The sequence below is a fragment of the Pleurodeles waltl genome, chromosome 2_2 (genome assembly GCF_031143425.1).
Source record: "Pleurodeles waltl isolate 20211129_DDA chromosome 2_2, aPleWal1.hap1.20221129, whole genome shotgun sequence".
NCBI lineage: Eukaryota > Metazoa > Chordata > Amphibia > Caudata > Salamandridae > Pleurodeles > Pleurodeles waltl.
Genome location: NC_090439.1, coordinates 65479471 through 65494730, shown reverse-complemented (window position 1 = coordinate 65494730; position 15260 = coordinate 65479471). Strand labels below are relative to the sequence as shown.

Sequence of the window (15260 nt, the reverse complement as noted above, 5' to 3'; positions counted from 1 at the left end):
AGGAAATCCTGGAAGAGTGCACGGGAGACGGAGCAGCTGCAAATCATGTGGTACCCAGCAATGCAGTCTAGCGTGGGGAGGCAGGGACTTACCTCCACCAAACTTGGACTGAAGAGTCACTGGACTGTGGGAGTCAGTTGGACAGAGTTGCTGAGTTCCAGGGACCATGCTCGTCGTGCTGAGAGGGGACCCAGAGGACCGGTGATGCAGTCTTTTGTTGCTTGCGGTTGCAGGGGGAAGATTCCGTCGACCCACTGGAGATTTCTTCAGAGCTCCTGGTGGAGAAAGGAAGCAGGCTAACCCCAGAGCATGCACCACCAGGAAACAGTTGAGAAAGCCGGCAGGATGAAGCGATACAAGGTTGCAGTAGTCGTCTTTGCTACTTTGTGCGGTTTTGCAGGCGTCCTGAGCAGTCAGCGGTCGATCCTTTGGCAGAAGGTGAAGAGGGAGATGCAGAGGAACTCTGGTGAGCTCTTGCATTCGGTATCTGAAGAATTCCCCAAAGCAGAGACCCTAAATAGCCAGAAAAGGAGGTTTAGCTACCTAGGAAGGAGGATAGGCTAGTGAGAAAGGTAAGAGCCTATCAGAAGGAGTCTCTGATGTTACCTGATGGCACTGGCCACTCAGAGCAGTCCAGTGGGCCAGCAACACCTCTGTTTCCAAGATGGCAGAGGTTTGGGGCACACTGGAGGAGCTCTGGGCACCTCCCCTGGGAGGTGCAGGTCAGGGGAGTGGTCACTCCCCTTACCTTTGTCCAGTTTCGCGCCAGAGCAGGGCTAGGGGACTTCTAAACCGGTGTAGACTGGCTTATGCAGAGATGGGCAGCATCTGTGCCCATCAAAGCATTTCCAGAGGCTGGGGGAGGCTACTCCTCCCCAGCCTTCACACCTATTTCCAGAGGGAGAGGGTGTTACACCCTCTCTCAGAGGAAATACTTTGTTCTGCCTTCCTGGGCCAGGGCTGCCTGGACCCCAAGAGGGCAGAAACCTGTCTGAGGGGTTGGCAGTAGCAACTGCAGTGGAGTCCCCGGAATGGCAGTTTGGCAGTACCCGGGTTCTGTGCTAGAGACCCGGGGGATCATGGAATTGTGACAATTCCATGATCTTAGACATGTTACATGGCCATGTTCGGAGTTATCATTGTGACGCCATACATAGGTAGTGACCTATGTATAGTGCACGCGTGTAATGGTGTCTCTGCACTCACAAAGTCTGGGGACTTTGCCTTGAACGATGTAGGGGCACCTTGGCTAGTGCCAGGGTGCCCACACACTAAGTAACTTTTCACCCAACCTTCACCAGGTGAAGGTATGCTGCAGCCCATAGGGATCTCCTGGAACCATAATACACTGGGTACCTCAGTACCATATACTAGGGAATTACAAGGGTGTTCCAGTATGCTAATGTGAATTGGTGAAATTGGTCACTAGCCTGTTAGTGACAATTTGGAAAGCAGAGAGAGCATAACCACTGAGGTTCTGGTTAGCAGAGCCTCAGTGAGACAGTTATTCATCACACAGGGAACACATACAGGGCACACTTATGAGCACTGGGGCCCTGCCTGGCAGGGTCCCAGTGACACATAGACTAAAACAACATATATACAGTGAAATATGGGGGTAACATGCCAGGCAAGATGGTACTTTCCTACAATCCTTGGAAGAAGTCGAAGAGGGAAGTGCAGAGGAACTCTGGTGAGCTCTTGCATTCGTTAGCTGAAGAATACCCCAGAGGAGAGACCCTAAAGAGCCAGAAAAGGAGGTTTGGCTACCAAGAAAGGAGGTTTGGCTAGCAAGAGAGGTAAGAGCCTATCAGAAGGGGTCTCTGATGTCACCTGCTGGCACTGGCCACTCAGAGCAGTGCAGTGTGCCCCCAACACCTTTGAATCCAAGATGGCAGAGGTCTGGGACACACTGGAGGAGCTCTGGGCTCCTCCCCCGGGAGGTACTGGTCAGGGGAGTGGTCACTCCCCTTTCCTTTGTCCTGTTTCATGCCAGAGCAGGACTGGGGGATCCCGGAACCGGTGTAGACTGGCTTATGCAGAGATGGGCACCATCTGTGCCCGTCAAAGCATTTCCAGAGGCTGGGGGAGGCTACTCCTCCACAGCCCTTCACACCTATTTCCAAAGGGAGAGGGTGTAACACCCTCTCTCAGAGGAAATCCTTTGTTCTGCCTTCCTGGGCCGGGGCTGCCCAGACCACAGGAGGGCAGAATCCTCAGCAGCTGCAGTGGAAACCCTGGAAAGGCCGTTTGGCAGTAGCCGGGTTCTGTGCTAGAGACCCGGGGGATCATGGAATTGTCCCCCCAATACCAGAATGGTATTGGGGTCACAATTCCATGATCTTAGACATGTTACATGGCCATGTTCGGAGTTACCATGGTGACGCTACACATAGGTAGTGACCTATGTGCAGTGCACGCGTGTAATCGTGTCCCCGCACTCACAAAGTTTGGGGTAATTGCCCTGAACGATGTGGGGGCACTTTGGCTAGTGCCAGGGTGCCCTCACACTAAGTAACTTTGCACCCAACCTTCATTAAGTGAGGGTTAGACATATAGGTGACTTATAAGTTACTTATGTGCAGTGAAAAATGGCTGTGAAACAACGTGTGCGTTATTTTACTCAAGCTGCAGTGGCAGTCCTCTGTAAAGGTTTGTCTGAGCTCCCTATGGGTGGCAAAAGAAATGCTGCAGCCCATAGGGATTGTCTAGAACCCCAATACCCTGGGTACCTAGGTACCATATACTAGGGAATTATAAGGGTGTTCCAGTGTGCCAATTAAAATTGGTAAAAGTGGTCACTAGCCTATAGTGACAAATTTAAAGGCAGAGAGAGAATAAGCACTGATGTTCTGATTAGCAGAGCCTCAGCTACACAGTTAGGCACTACACAGGCATACACATTTAGGCCACAAACAATGAGCACTGGGTGCTTGGCTAGCAGGATCCCAGTGAGACAAGCAAAACACACTGACAAATAGGGATTTCCCTTTGAGGACTGGGGTCCTGGCTAGCAGGATCCCAGTGAGACAGTAAAAACACACTGACATGCTCAAAAACAGGCCAAAGTGGGGGTAACAATGCTAGAAAGAGGCTGCCTTCCTACTACTGCTTAAAGACTTTGCCTTTTCTGAACTTTGATGCTGCCCAGACTGATGTCCTGACGACGAAGACTGTCACTGCTTGCTGATCCAACTGAGGATAGGTATATTGACTATGATGTTGTTTGCTATGTCTATTTGCTTTTGTTTCTAGGTACCAACTGCGCTATTTTTATAGAGCAATAGTAAGATGTTTTTCTAAATTTGTGTTGACTAAATTGTTTTGCATGAAGCCCAACGTGCTGACTCTAATCTGATGTTAGTTAAGGAGTTCACTGATAAAGTCCGCTACATGTAATAACATTTGATGTCCTTTCTTTGCTGAATCTAAATGTATGTGATATTGTTTGCGCAGTTGTTCTTGTTATTAATTTATACTGTAATATTAGAATGTGTAGTAGCTCAAGCCTTGATTCAATTGCGATTCTTTCGTCGCTTCGGTCAGTCAGTGTTGATTCTGTATGTTTATCATTTGATTTTGAGATTAATTTATCTGACCTTAGCAGTGTTAATATATGGAAATATATATTTTAACTTTTACATAAAGGTGTGGTTATTTATGACTGCAAGGTCATGGTGTGTGACAATTACATTACTGACTCATATAGATTACTAATGTTATTGATTGTCATTAATGATTGATTTTAGTTGACAATTTGTTATTGATCGCTATTGGTATGGGGCATATGTGGTGGGAACATCTTAAGCAAGGTCGAGATATCCATCGACCTATTCACTCCCCTTGTAAGTTTACTCATTAAGGTCTGACGCACCAACAGTTTCATGGTTAATGTAGGGCAGGATACCAGAATAAATACAGTAATGGGCGGTCGCGTTGAGGGACCTGTGGGGGGGGAGGTTACTTAGGGGTGGAGGGTAGGTCAGGGGATAGAGACTAGTGCTGTATACTTGGAAATATAATTTTGGATGATGAATTTCCACGCGGGTACAGGGTTACAGGTTACGTTGTGATGTGCCCTTGCTTCACTAAAGTGGCCTTTTTCACACATAAAGGTTTTCAGTGGTCTTTGCTGCACCCTCTCGACGACGTAAAAAGACCCATAACATCGTACAACACAGCTAAATCAGGGCCTTCTTCTTTGTGCCAGAAAACCTGCTCAAGGTTTACATGTGATATTGTCAATGTTCCACAAACGGCACAGATTATACATATTGTTGAAATCTGTGTACTGGAATCTCCTTTTTTACCAGTGGCAAAGCTTAAGAGGTGTTTTCTCCAAGTTTAATAATGAAACCCTAAAAGCGTTTAGAAAATAGTGAATTTGGTGGTAATTATTAAAGTCTTTCAGTTCAAGATATGGTTGTATGAAATGCGTATTTTCTATTTTTTTGTATAATACACGTTATTCTTGCAAAATTACGTACAGTGCACGAAATGCTTTTCTTCGTTATCTCAAGTAACTTTTTTCTTACAGGTCGTACCTCACACTAAATAGTCATGCAAAATACTAGCAGTAGCCTGTTCGAGTATAAAATGTGTTAATGAGAAAATGCTCCTTAATTTTCCATGAGCAAAAAGTCTTACGCGGGCAAAAATTATTTAATATTCCAAACGTTTGACTCATTTTGCAAAATGAGAAATTCTGGAATTGCGGAAGAATAAGTAACAAATATTTCTCACAGGCCTCTTAAAGATGTTTAGGTTCTCGGATTCTGAACGCTCAAATCTTTGGTGAATTCGAATAGTTTTTTGCCGACAATGCTTGTTCCAAACCTTTTGGTGGAAAAAAATCTGTAGATGGCATTGATTTGTGGCAAATTGTAGCCTTTCTGAAGACCACTATGAGCAATGCCCCCATGCTTGGTTTTACACAAAAGGAAAACGTTATTTCCAAACCCATCTACATATGACAAAACTGCGCAGGCGCAGAGCATCTTCATTTACAGCTGATAAAATCAGCAAAACGGCTGCTACTGGTAGGTAATGTATTCAAATACAGAGAACTGTAATCAAGATGAATTGGTATTTTAATGAGAATCTTTTTTTCAGGACCCAAATCTGAATCTTGCTAATGAATTAAGATACAACTTGCAAAAGATGAAAAAATAAAAATACTAGAATACATCTAGCGTGAAATAGGAACATTATATCAAATTTAAATGATGTGCATTGCAGGATGCCATTGATGGCAAAAGTGTTATCCCCTATCTCATGAATCTGGCCACCCTTACTTTATTATAGCACATCCAATATTTACCTTCGGTTAGTTCTATTTTCTGTGCAGTAAAAATGCATTTTTATCTTGCAGGAATCCATTCATTTTATAACAGCGGAATAATCCGAGTGGGATCTCGAAGCAACAGTGAAATTATGAAAAATTGTACTCTGGCTAAAATTCGTAGGGACAAAGACACTCTGAGGTTGAAGCCGGGACACTTGAGGGCCTTGTATGGTGAGGTACGTATAGAAAATAGATTATAGTTAACAAATAATTTTTTTCTTGCATCCTTATGTTGAGTAAAGCATACTGGCTTTCCAGACAAACGGCACCTTTTATCAGTGGTTCACCATCTTTCAATGACTCACATGGTTAAATATATCTTGCAACTACGTATGCCTTATTCCCACAGTCTGCTCTCCATTTTATTCGACCTAGGTTTGATGAACTGAGTGTAACACCAATACCCACTAGAAGACCATTAAAAAAAAAAACGTTTTTGAAACTACACCTTGCTTGTATTCAGATGCATTATTTAAATGATAAAACACAGTCTTCTTTTTTATGACAATGCAAAACAAATCTATAGCATGATACAGTAGAACACTAAACTCTGACACGTTTTCTTAACATTTGCAGTCACCTTTGGACTTGCTTCAAAAGACTTTTCTGGGTGGAAGGTATAGTCACCCTTTGTTATCTCACCCAGACTTTCAGATTGATTTGCTGAGTCAAGTTATAAGGGTGCCCCCTGATTGTTTGCATGAACCTGATGTGTTGACCTGGAAGTATTGTTTTTAACACACATTTAAGAGCTAATGGCCAAAATTATGGTTAAATCTTGTAACATATCAAGATCGTATAACAACAACCACCAAAGATTGAGCTTGCTGTTGCTTCAAAAGCCCTGCAAGGGCTTAGAACATTTTTCCTGGCCTACCTTATGTTTTTACACCAGTGGTCTCGACAATGTGCAAGTCTACCAGAGGTGGCTCATGAACTTGCTTCACATCTACTGAGAGGAGAGTACACATAGTTGAGTTGAGAGCGCCTACTGCCAAATAAGGAGACAGTGAATTTGAAGCATCTGATCAATAAAATATGGTTGCAGGCATTTTTACCTATAACCTTGGTAAGGGGCCACATGTCAATATCACTTAGTAAAATATGTTTAGTACCTTTTGATTGGGGTCCTCACTTTCTGTACATTGTATGTTTTACTGTGAACAAGGATACATATGTGTTTGTTTTTGTATGGGACGTGAGAGCTGTGTTCAGGTTGACTGTTATAGAGTATTTTGTAGATGGGCCTGGAAAAGATGGCGGTTCCTCTACAAGTTGGCTTCGTTCTCTTTTGACTTTAAAAGCTGCATGCAACTTTGTTTCTGGGTCCTATCCTTAAAATAGAGCTGCCTGAGGACTGGACGATAATCTACATTCCTTTCTTGGCTAAACTTGCTGCCCTGTCTATACCCAAATGATGTTTGCAGACAGTTATCTGTTCTTCATCTTGACTTTAAGGAGACTATTTACATATTCCAGAGAGATAATTCCACAGCCAAGCTGATGCTCCAGCTGGCACCTAACTGTTAGAAATAGTTGGCAGTCAGTTTACACCCTGTCCAAGTAGGGACCCTCACTCTAGTCTGGGTAAGGGAGTCACACAGCTAAGAAAACCCCTGCTCACCCCCTTGGTAGCTTGGCACAAGCAGTCAGGCTTATCTCAGAGGCCTTGTGTAAAGTATTTGTACCCACACACAGTAACGCAGTGAAAACACCACAAAAGTACTGTACACCAGTTTAGAAAAATAGCCAGTGTTTATCTAAATCAAACAAGACCAAAACAACGTAAATTCAACATACATAATGAAAGATATTAATTTTAAAAAGTAAAAAGAGTCTTGATCCATAGAAATCAATGGAAGCATTGTTTTAGCACAAAGTACCTGGTGAGCATAAAAATTAAACCCACATGGGCGAGCTTGCACTGGAAAACCAATCGATTCGTCGATTCCTTACTTGCAAGTGAGGATGTGCGTAGATTCTTTCTCTGCCAGGTAAGCGATGTCTTGATTTCCATAGAAGCCGCCTCTGGTCGGTGTGGTGATGTTGAAGATTTTGACCGCCAGGGACGATGCGTGGAAAATCTGGATGCACAGCAGCGATGAATCCGCACTGAACTGGCGATCCGTCGATTATGCCGGTGCTCCTTCGCTTTTTTTCAGCGGCAATGCAGACACTACGTCGAATTTTCTGCAGCTTGGCTCCAGTGCATGGATCTTCTCCTTGGGTTCATCAGCTCCTCATTTCAAGGGCCCAGCGATTGGATGCAACACCACTTGACAGTGTAGGGGTCTCAGAAAAAGAGCCCAGGTGATGGCAGGTGAAGTCTTTGATGGTCCTGAGACTTCAGAACCGGGGGTAAGCTCCGTCCAAGCCCTTGGAGAAACTTCACAAGCAGGATTTCAGAAAGCAAAATCCAGGCCTTTCACTCCCCGGGCAGCAACAGCAGGCCAGCATAGCAAAACAACAGGCAGAGTGGCAGGTTCTCCTCAATCATCAAGCTCTTCTCCTTGGCAGAGGCTCCTCTTGATCCAGAAACAATCTAAGGTTGTGGGTTCAGCAGTCCAATACTTATACTAATTTCTGGAATGTCTTTGTAGTGCACAAGACCCAGCCTCTTCCATGCCCTGCCCCAAGCACACTCTAGGGGGTTAGAGACTGCCATGTGTGAGGGCAGGTACAGCCCTTTCAAGTGCTGTGTCAGCTCCCACCTCGCACTCTAGACCAGGAAGACTCATCATGATATGCAGAACACACCTCAGCTCCCTTTGTGTCACTGTCAGAGGTAATTCACAAACAGACCAACTGTCAGCCTGAGCAGACGTGGATTCATCAGCCAAGCAGAGGCACAGAATGGTTAAGTAAGAAAATGCCCACTTTCTAAAAGTGGCATTTTCAAACTCACAGTCTAAAAAATAACTCTACCAAAAGATGTATTTTTTCAATTGTGAGTTCAGAGACCCCAAACTCCACATCCCCATCTGCACCCCCATGGAAATTGTGCTTAAAAGATATTTAAAGGCAATCCCCATGTTAATCTATTGGATAAATAGGCCTTGCAGTAATGAAAACCATGAGGATATGTAAAACACATTAGTACATGTCCTACCTTTTAAATACACCGCACACTGCGCATGGGGCTGCATTGGGCCTACCTTAGGGGTGACTTACATTTACTAAAAGGGAAGATTTGGGTCTAGCAAGTGTGTACACTTGTCATGTCGAACTGACGGTGCAGAACTACACACACGGACACTGCAGTGTCAGGTCGGAGACGTGTTTACAGGGCTGCTCATGTGGGTGGCACAATCAGTGCTTCAGGCCCACTAGCAGCTTTTGATTTACAGGCTTTTGGCACCTCTAGTGCACTTTACTAGGGACTTACCAGTAAATCAAATATGCCAATCATGGATAAACCAATCTTGACTACAATTTAGACAGAGAGCACATGCACTTTAGCACTGGTTAGCATTGGTAAAGTGCCCAGAGTTCTTAAGCCAACAAAAACAGGTCCTAAAAACTATGAAGAGGGAGGCAAAATGTTTGGGGATGACTCTGCAAAAAGGGACAGGTCCAACACAAACCCTGGGAATCACAGTCAGCCCTGACCTTTTCATTAAAGAAAAGTGAGCTAAATTGCCCCTCCTTAGGAAAATAAGTTCCCACTGTAGTAAAGTACCATCTTGCCTGGCATGTTACCCCCATTTTCACTGTATGTATGTTTGTTTTTGCCCTTCTGTCATTGGGATCCTGCTAGGCAGGACCCTAGTGCTCATAATGTATGCCCTGTATGTGTTCCCTGTGTGGTGCCTATCTGTATCACTGAGGCTCTGCTAACCAGAGCCTCGGTGTTTATGCTCTCTCTGTTTTCTAAATTTGTCACTATGCTCTCTCTGCTTTCTAAATTTGTCACTGCAGGCTAGTGACTAATTTTACCAATTCTCATTGGCACACTGGTACACCATATAATTCCCTTGTATATGGTACTTAGGTACCCAGGGTATTGGGGTTCCAGGAGATCCCTATGGGCTGCAGCATTTCTTTTGCCACCCATAGGAAGATCTGACAATTCTTACACAGGCCTGCCACTGCAGCCTGAGTGAAATAGCGTCCACGTTATTTAACAGCCATTTTTCACTGCACATAAGTAACTTATAAGTCACCTATATGTCTAACCCTCACAAGGTGAAGGTTGGGTGCCAAGTTACTTAGGGGGTCATTCTGACCCCGGCGGTCTTAGACCGCCGGGGCCAGGGTCGGCGGGAGCACCGCCGACAGGCCGGCGGTGCCCCGCAGGGCATTCTGACCGCGGCGGTAAAGCCGCGGTCAGACCGGCAACACTGGCGGTCTCCCGCCAGTGTACCGCCGCCCTTCTGAATCCTCCAAGGCGGCCGAGGGGATTCCGACCCCCCCTACCGCCATCCAGTTCCCGGCGGTCCGCCCGCCGGGAACCGGATGGCGGTAGGGGGGGTCGCGGGGCCCCTGCAGTGCCCATGCCACTGGCATGGGCACTGCAGGGGCCCCCGTAAGAGGGCCCCTACAAGTATATCACTGTCTGCTTGGCAGACAGTGAAATACGCGACGGGTGCAACAGCACCCGTCGCACCTTCCCACTCCGCCGGCTCGATTACGAGCCGGCATCCTCGTGGGAAGGGAGTTTTTCCCTGGGCTGGCGGGCGGTCTTTTGGCGACCGCCCGCCAGCCCAGGGAAAAACTTAGAATACCCTCCGCGGTCTTTCGAGCGCGGAGCGGTATTTCAGAGGGGGAAGTCTGGCGGGCGGCCTCCGCCGCCCGCCAGACTTAGAATGACCCCCTTAGTGTGTGGGCAGCCTGGCACTAGCCAAGGTGCCCCCACATCATTCAGGGCAAATTCCCTGAACTTTGTGAGTGCGGGGACACCATTACACGCATGCACTGCACATAGGTCACTACATATGTGTAGCGTCACAATGGTAACTCCGAACATGGCCATTTAACATGTCTAAGATCATGGAATTGTCACCCTAATACCATTCTGGTATTAGGGGGACAATTCCATGATTCCCCGGGTCTCTAGCACAGAACCCGGCTACTGCCAAACTGCCTTTCCGGGGTTTCCACTGCAGCTGCTGCTGCGGCCAACCCCTCAGACAGGATTCTGCCCTCCTGGGGTCTTGGCAGCCCCGGCCCGGGAAGGCAGAACAAAGGATTTCCTCTGAGAGAGGGTGTTATACCCTCTCCCTTTGGAAATAGGTGTGAAGGGCTGGGGAGGAGTAGCCTCCCCCAGCCTCTGGAAATGCTTTGATGGGCACAGATGGTGCCCGTCTCTGCATAAGCCAGTCTACACCGGTTCAAGGATCCCCCAGCCCTGCTCTGGCGCGAAACTGGACAAAGGAAAGGGGAGTGACCACTCCCCTGACCAGTACCTCCTAGGGGTGGTGCCCAGAGCTCCTCCAGTGTGTCCAAGACCTCTGCCATCTTGGATTCAGAGGTGTTGGGGGCACACTGGACTGCTCTGAGTGGCCAGTGCCAGCAGGTGACGTCAGAGACCCCTTCTGGTAGGTTATTACCTCTCTTGGTAGCCAAACCTCCTTTCTTGGTAGCCAAGCTTCCTTTTCTGGCTATTTAGGGTCTCTCCTCTGCGGTATTTGTCAGATAACGAATGCAAGAGCTCACCAGAGTTCCTCTGCACTTCCCTTTTTGACTTCTGCCAAGGATCGACCGCTGACTGCTCCAGGACGCCTGCAAAACCGCAACAAAGTAGCAAGACAACTACCAGCAACATTGTAGCACCTCATCCTGCCGGTTTTCTTGACTGTTTCCTGGAGGTGCATGCTCTGAGGGCTGTCTGCCTTCACCCTGCACTGGAAGCCAAGAAGAACTCTCCCGTGGGTCGACGGAATCTTCCCCCTGCTAACGCAGGCACCAGAAGACTGCATCACCGGTCCTCTGGGTCCCCTCTCATCCTGACGAGCGTGGTCCCTGGAACACAGGAGCTGGATCCAAGTGACCCCCATAGTCCAGTGATCCTTCAGTCCAAGTTTGGTGGAGGAAAGTCCTTGCCTCCCCACACCAGACAGCAAACCTGTGTACTGCGTTATTTGCAGCTGCTCCGGCTTCTGAGCACTTCTCCAAGGATTCCTTCGTGCACAGCCTAGCCTGGGTCCCCAGCACTCCGTCCTGCAGTGCTCAACCCGCTGAGTTGGACTCCAACATCATGGGACCCTCCTTTTGTTACTCTGGTTTCACAGATCTTCTAAGTGCCTGCTCCGGTACTTCTGCAGGTGCTGCCTGCTTCTGCGGGAGCTCTCTGAGCTGCTGAGTGTCCCCCCCTGTCTCCTCCTCCAAGGGGCGACAACCTGGTCCTTCCTGGTCCCCAGCAGCACCCAAAAACCTCTACCGCAACCCTTGCAGCTAGCAAGGCCTGTTTGCGGTATTTCTGCGTGCAACATTCAGCACGCCGTGGGACATCTTCCATCCAAAGGAGAAGTTCCTAGCCCTTTTCGTTGTTGCAGAATCTTCAGCTTCTTCCACCCGGAGGCCGCCCTTTTGCACCTTCATCCGGGGTTTCCTGGGCTCCTGCCCCCCCCCCGACACTATTGCGACTCTTGGGCTTGGTCCCCTTGCCTTGCAGGTCCTCACGTCCAGGAATCCGTCTTCAGTGTTTTGCTGGTGCTTGTGGTTCTTGCAGAGTCCCCCATCACGTCTATTGTGTCTTTCTGGGGTAGTAGGGTAACTTTACTCCTACTTTCTAGGGTCTTGGGGTGGGGTATTTTTGACACCCTTACTATTTTCTCACAGTCCCAGCGACCCTCTACAATCTCCCATAGGTCTGGGGTCCATTCGTGATTCACATTCCACTTTTGGAGTATATGGTTTGTGTTGCCCCTAGACCTATGTTTACCTATTGCATCCTATTGTTATTCTACATTGTTGGCACTACTTTTCCTACTGTTACTTACCTGTTTTGGGTTTGTGTACATATAACTTGTGTATATTACTTACCTCCTAAGTGAGGGTATTCTCTGAGATACTTTTGGCATATTGTCATAAAAATAAAGTACCTTTATTTTTAGTAACTCTGAGTATTGTGTTTTCTTATGATATTGTGCTATATGCTATAAGTGGTATAGTAGGAGCTTTGCATGTCTCCTAGTTCAGCCTAAGCTGCTTTGCCATAGCTACCTTCTATCAGCCTAAGCTGCTAGAAACACCTCTATTCTACTAATAAGGGATAACTGGACCTGGCACAGGGTGTAAGTACCACAAGGTACCCACTATAAGCCAGACCAGCCTCCTACACCCACAATCAAGGTAGATTTCTTCAAATCTCAACTCACTGGAGATTGTGGAAGATATAAGGAACAGTGCCACTGAAGAACTATCGACCTTAATCAGGACCTAGAAGGAGCCTGTGGGTTTCAGGGATCTATGGAAAAACGTCCAGTCCTGTCAAAACGTGGAGCCTGCTCTGTGCTCAAATTCCCCTCAACCAGTTTGACTTTGGGTGCCCCTTCTCGCGTGGCAGAACTCTTGAGAAACCCAGATGATGTTTTCCTTTGTATACTAGTTGGGACGGGGTTCCATTTTGTAAATAGTGTGCCTTAAAGATGCACTTAGAACCTCACCTCTAAATCCCAGTATGCAATTGCCAGCTGACAAATTGATGGTTCAAGTCAGTGCCCGAGGACCCGGCAAGTTAATCAAAAGTGTAAGGGTAAACCTACCCGTTTAACTCAGTCACAAATGTAAGTTATCTTTGTGTATAGTCCCAATTGTTTCAATTACGAATGTCATATGAGATGTGGCTATGCCTTGGGTTGACTGCTTGTGGTTATGGTGTCCCCACTTAACCCAGGGCTTGCTTTGTGACTTCTTAAATTTTGAAGTCAAGGATACACGCATGGAGAGACTACAATTGTGGATTGAGAGAAATTGTCACTCACAGCCTCATCAGTGGCTTTGTGATCATATGTTGTGACAGCAACCTGCAGGACTTGACCCAATTAATGGAACTTTATTGTAATTGTCCCATATTTGATTTTTGAGGAAAATTTGAATAAGATGTAATAACAAAATGTGTCAAGCACCCAAAGCACCTAGAGCTTCTGTAGTAGTACACTCCTTTGTGACTAATTAATTGTGTATGTCTTGGAAAAGCCTTCACCAGTGAACTTTAAGGCCTGCAAGGACGTTGTGGGCACTCCGTGATTAAACTAAACTCTTTGTGAGCAGAGCATAGTATAAACCTCCACCTAATACGACCCAGATTGGATATTGTTCCTTATTCTGGGGGATGTGGAGAATGGCAAAAGAGGAAGCGTTTTGGTTTCTCAGAGGCTTAGGCCTTTTTATGTCTATCTGTCCGCCATAAAATAGACCATTTAAATGTCTTTTTACATGGGACATGTGTGGTCAAGTTGTGTCAGTCTGTATATGTTGAGTGTGGTGTCAATATGGGACACAGTGTACCTGCTGCAATCGATGGTTGTTCTCCCTGCAGGTTTTTTTTTTTTTCGTTTTCACTCAAAGATTCCGCATTTGTTTGTTTTTTTGTTTAATAAATGACGACAAAGTTAAATGTGTGTATTTGTCATACAAGGTTAGACTTATCTACTATTAGGGCTAGGACTTGGTGAGGACAAGATGAATGCCATATATATATTTTCGAATCACTATAAATCACACCTACACTCTCAAAAGCGCAGAAAAGAAATATTTGCTTAGTTTGACAATAGATCAGCCTTTATTAGAGTAATGTAGCCTACAGGCAGCACACCCCCTACTTAGATGGTTAGGCAGTTACTGGGCACTCCAAAAGGCAACATCCACATGTGGCAATTTCAGACTTGGGTTTATCTTCCACCTTGCTGTATCGTCCATTGTGCAATTGTTCACATGCTTTATTCAGACATGCTTAAAGAGGTCTGATGCGCACAACACTGCACAGCGCATTTGTTCCTCTTAAAATGCGCCATTTATAAATGCATAATTGTGCATTTTTACATACGTACACAGAACTTGGTAGCGCACATTTGTGTGCAAATATATCTTACTCTGGACGATATTGCTTTTCCTGTAGGTTTGATTTCTCACACAGATAAATAAAACAATGATAATTCTCCAGAGTGCAGATGTATTATTTTCGTTCTTGTTTTAGCAATGTGTCAGAATTTGGAAATATGTGTTTAAACACCCCAGACCAAGTGTTCTACATGACTGGTTCACCTATTCATTTTTTTCTGTCCCAATATCACTAGCTAAAAGATGAACAAAGGAACATTGAGCGAGTACTTGGCGATAAGGCAGCCTTTCTGCTGTCTGCTGGGAGAGGGGTACTTCAATACAATATCTTGGAAAAGTATATGTCAGCCAAACACCTTGAAAGTCTACTGTCAACAAAGGTAGAGTATCAAAACAGTAACAAGCAAACAGCTCAATCATTCATTTTCTTACTGTAATTGTTGTTTCTCAGGGATGTAGATATGTGCTTGTTTTGAGACTTCAGACACAACAGTGAAATAAGAAATCAATTTAAAGTTGCACTGAACACTCAGATCTGTTACAGAAATAACACCGACCAAATTCAACAATCTTATATACATTAATGTTCCAGACTCTTTATTGAATCAACAGGCTCCTTATGATCCTTTAGCAAACTCTTCTCAACATCAGTAAAAAATCACGTCTTCTTCATATCAAAACAGCCAGTAAAAGCCACGTTTTCTTGCTCGACACAGCGAACAATTGCTTCTTCGTTATGGGATATTCGCCTCCGACTTTATCAGGGCTGGAAATGGTACAAATGTTATCCTTGTAGCCACATCACAGCCAATCGTTTAACCCGTAAATTCCAATCATTCCAGTCAATTGACATATCACGTATGATACAGGGAAAAGTTTCCCAACAGAACAGTTAAGAGAGCCGACAGGAGAG

At 45.8% G+C, this 15260-nt stretch overlaps 1 protein-coding gene across 3 annotated transcripts in view; it reads left to right on the top strand.

The window, feature by feature from the left end:
* The window catches only part of LOC138280126 (NFX1-type zinc finger-containing protein 1-like), a 1298750-nt gene that overhangs the window by 402615 nt on the left and 880875 nt on the right, over positions 1-15260 (top strand). For all 3 annotated transcript variants that reach the window (XM_069219456.1, XM_069219457.1, XM_069219458.1), the window contains 2 exons: positions 5372-5520; positions 14584-14727. In XM_069219456.1, the coding sequence (XP_069075557.1) occupies positions 5372-5520; positions 14584-14727 (293 nt within the window). The remainder of the gene's footprint in view (positions 1-5371; positions 5521-14583; positions 14728-15260) is intronic.